This window comes from Entamoeba invadens (genome assembly GCF_000330505.1).
Source record: "Entamoeba invadens IP1 unplaced genomic scaffold scaff_1105074726713, whole genome shotgun sequence".
NCBI classification, from domain to species: domain Eukaryota; phylum Evosea; order Mastigamoebida; family Endamoebidae; genus Entamoeba; species Entamoeba invadens.
The window spans coordinates 176,513-180,229 of NW_004443770.1; the positions used below are offsets into that span (position 1 = coordinate 176,513).

At 34.5% G+C, this 3,717-nt stretch overlaps 1 protein-coding gene across 1 annotated transcript; it reads right to left on the reverse strand.

The window, feature by feature from the left end:
* Window positions 1–328: 328 nt before the first annotated feature.
* EIN_429250 (carmil, putative) lies at window positions 329–2,521 on the reverse strand (the record flags this gene model as incomplete). Its single annotated transcript, XM_004261892.1, has 1 exon — window positions 329–2,521. One exon carries the CDS (start codon window positions 2,519–2,521, stop codon window positions 329–331), a length of 2,193 nt encoding a protein of 730 aa, XP_004261940.1.
* Window positions 2,522–3,717: the final 1,196 nt, after the last annotated feature.

The window sequence follows — 3,717 nt, forward strand, 5'->3', positions numbered from 1 at the left end:
AAGTAATTATAAATTTACTATAAAATATTTTTTCAAGACAGGTTTTTCCAAACGCGACAGCTTTTTCGCATGACTGTATAAGAAAAGATTTATTCTTTTCTTTTTTATTATCGTTCAGTCTATTTGCATAATTCAGTCTTTTTTATTGAAAAGAAATGATCAAAAGTGAAGGAAAAGTCTATTTTGGTTTTATTAATAAAAATATATAATTTATAATAATTTATAATAATTTATAATAAATGAATATATTATCAAGTAACTAATAATAAACTATATTAGTATTCTAGATATCGGATTGAATAGTTCAAACAATGTAATTAATTTATTATTAACTGTAATATATCGATGGGTCTTTTTTCAACTCCTCGAAGCATTGGAATTGTTCTGGCATCTGGTAATCGAATTCCACAGTCTTCACGATTTCCTTTCCAATTAATTTTGGTTCCTTTTCGGTATCCACGAGTTCGGGCATTCCCATTTGAAGACGATACGAATTGATAATATTGAAAATGTGGACATCTGCAAAGCAGTTGTTTGCTTTGTTAGTCTTCACCTTATTGAAAAAGTTGTAGAAGCTATCTTGGAACCTTTCTAACAATTCGACGTTGCTCAAGTTCTTCGCCACTTTCTTGTACATCTTCGATGGGTATTCCACAAAGGACAACACGTCGTTATACTCCATAGCATATCGGAGTGCCAAGAACCCTTCCCCGGTAAACTCGTTTCCATCGAAGTTGAGTGCTATCATCGTCTTGTTGTGCATTAATAATTCCCCCAGTGGTATTGTTGCCGAGTCATTCAGTTCATTATCAGAGATGTCGAGTGCAAGGAGCGTATTATTCCTTTCCATCGCGTACAAGAACCCATTGAATGCGTCGTCAAACTTCTCGCAGATCCCGTCGATCTTTAACGTCTTCAAATTCTTGTGGGTGTCCACAAACGACGTCAAGTCCGTCAAGAACTCCTCCAACTCTTTCCCGCTCATTTGGTTGTCCCCAATATACAACGTTTCCATCTTCTCAAATTTCTCCATGAAGACTAAGATCCTCACCATCGCCTTCCCTTTCAATTTGTTCCCACTCAAATCTAACTTCTTGACGTTCTTAAAGCTTGGAAAGATCTTATACAACTCGATCCCTCCATCAAGCCCAAAGTTGTTATTTTTAAGATCGAGAGAGATCTCAACCAAATGTTCGTTGTTTGCTATTGGTGATAACACAGGGACAATATGATCCGTCGCAAACTTCATCTCACTCATGCAGATCTGTTTCAGACTTTCGTTGTTTTGGAAGTACGAGATGAGTTCCATTGCCTTGTCCAATTTAGTAAATCGGTTGCCCGAGATGTTGAGGAACTTCAGTTGCAAGGGCTTCATGAATGGCATGTATCTATCCAACGGAACTGCCATATTCGCGACATTGAGATATTCAATACTACTTTGAATCGTCGACAACTTCTCTGCAAATAAGACTAACTGCTCGCTCGTATCGTCATTCGTCGAATTGTTACTCACATCCATCGCTTTCAAATGCTTCAATACAGTGTCACTCATCATCATCCCACGTAACATCTCGCCAACTTTCGATATCCCACAATTGCCTAAATCTATCTTGGTCAGTTTGTACACGCGCTTCCCAATGACTAATCCAAGCATCTCCCCCTTCACTATTTGCGTCCCATGGAAGTTCAAGATCTGCACGGGACTCATTTGTAACTCTTCCGAGAATTGGGACACATCCAACTTGGACGAACAGTCGACTACTTCAAGCACTTTAATATATTCATTTCGTCGTAAAAAGAAAGCAAGTGCTTTATCAAGTTCCTTCACTTTGACATTCCTCAATTTGATCTCAGTGAAGCAGTTCGTGTAACTCAACGCATTAAACGCTCTCGCCAACGAGAAGTTGAGCGGGGACTTATCGTCGCAGACACCGGGGACCTTCGAGAAATCAAAAGCGAAGTCTTTGTCGACGGACAGTCGTTGTAAGTAATACATATGGTTAATACTCGGGGTTTCGTTGTAATGGGAACACTCGGAGAGATACGCCTCGACCATAGCGCTTGATGGACTGAGTGTAAATTCTTCATTTGGTTTGGTGATGTTATTAAAGTCAGTAACTTTAAGTAAAGAAACTTCTTGTGTGTTATTTGTGGTGTCGCGGAGAGCTGTTCGAATGGCTCTGACCATCTCTAAAGCACTTTGTTCGTTGAATTCTGCTGTTTTGGTCTTCTTCCCGTTCTTGATTGAAAACGTCAGAACGATTTTGGAGTTTGAAGGGATGGAGATCTCGACGATGTCGAATAAGTGCGACTGATAGACGGGAGCTTTAAATTCCTTGGGATTGAAGAAATAGATCCGATGCTTCGTCACAACAACTAACGCGTCTTTGCCTTTCTTCTTCTCAATCACTTTTAAAACACCTTTCCAACGCACAGAGTCACCAAACTTGGGATATCCCAAATTGGGGTTCGGAGAGTTCTTGTCGTAATACTTTTCAATTTGACTCACATCGTTTCCCATTGTAGTCTTCTTTTAGTTTTTAAAGTTCAGGGATATGGTTTTGTAAGAAGAAAAAGAAGAGATGAGTGGTCTTTGGGTTAAAAATGCCAGTAAAATGGATTTGATTAATAAAAAAAGCCAGTCTGCTCCTGAGACAGGCAATTTGTCCGCTTTTTTTGATGTAAAAAATTGGGATTTTTTAAGATGGTTCTCACTTCTTTTGACAATTTGACAAAAGAGGATAACTCGGATTGTTGTTTTTATTGGTATAATATAGTTGGTTTGTCTAATTATTTATTTTCTTGTTTTTTTTAATGATTTTTATTACTGTTTTTTGTAATTGTACCAATAATGAGGCATTTCGAATAAATTGGTTATCATTTAAAATAATTAATGCCGAGTTCTAAGTCAAAAATGCTTTGTTGTGTGACTAAAAATAATTATTACATACCAATAAGTATAATTAAATTTATTATAATAAATGATTCTTTTTCCAAAAAAAATTACAACACGTATCAACAAAAAATAATACACTCAAGATCTAATTATAATCTTGAAACAAAAAATAGTTTATGTAATTAAAAAAACTATAATTTGAATGTCAAAACCAAAAAAAAACTCAAGGTTTGATTTTTTATTTGTCAGTCCTCTTCTAAAATGTTTTTAAAACCATTTTTATACATTAAAGGATAATTGAAAATTAATATTATAATTATTCTATAAAGAGAAAGGACGGACATGGGGACGAAGGACGGGAATATAGGCCGAAGGACGTCCTTTGTGGTTTAGGGACGTCCTCCCGCTATAAAGGACGTCCTCCTGTGTATATGGTGTCCTTTCTATTATTTTCGTGTCCGCGGCATTTTTAAAACTATATAATGAGTTATAATATTACTATGAATTTACTATTATAAAATATAATTATTTCCAAAAATAAATTTAATCAAAGACAAATTTTAAACAACAAGTAATTTCGTTATAAATTAATGGTTTTTATAAAAAATGCAAATTTAATTAGTTTTTCAAAGAAAACTGAATGGTAAAATGAAAAAAAAATGATAAATTTTTATAAACCATTAATATATAACAAAATTATTTGTTAAATAGTTTTTGTCTTTGAATTAATTTATTTTTGGAAATAATTATATTTTTTGATTGTATATTTATAATAAAAATATACTTCGTTATATAGTTTCGATAAGAATAAAAAATGCCGC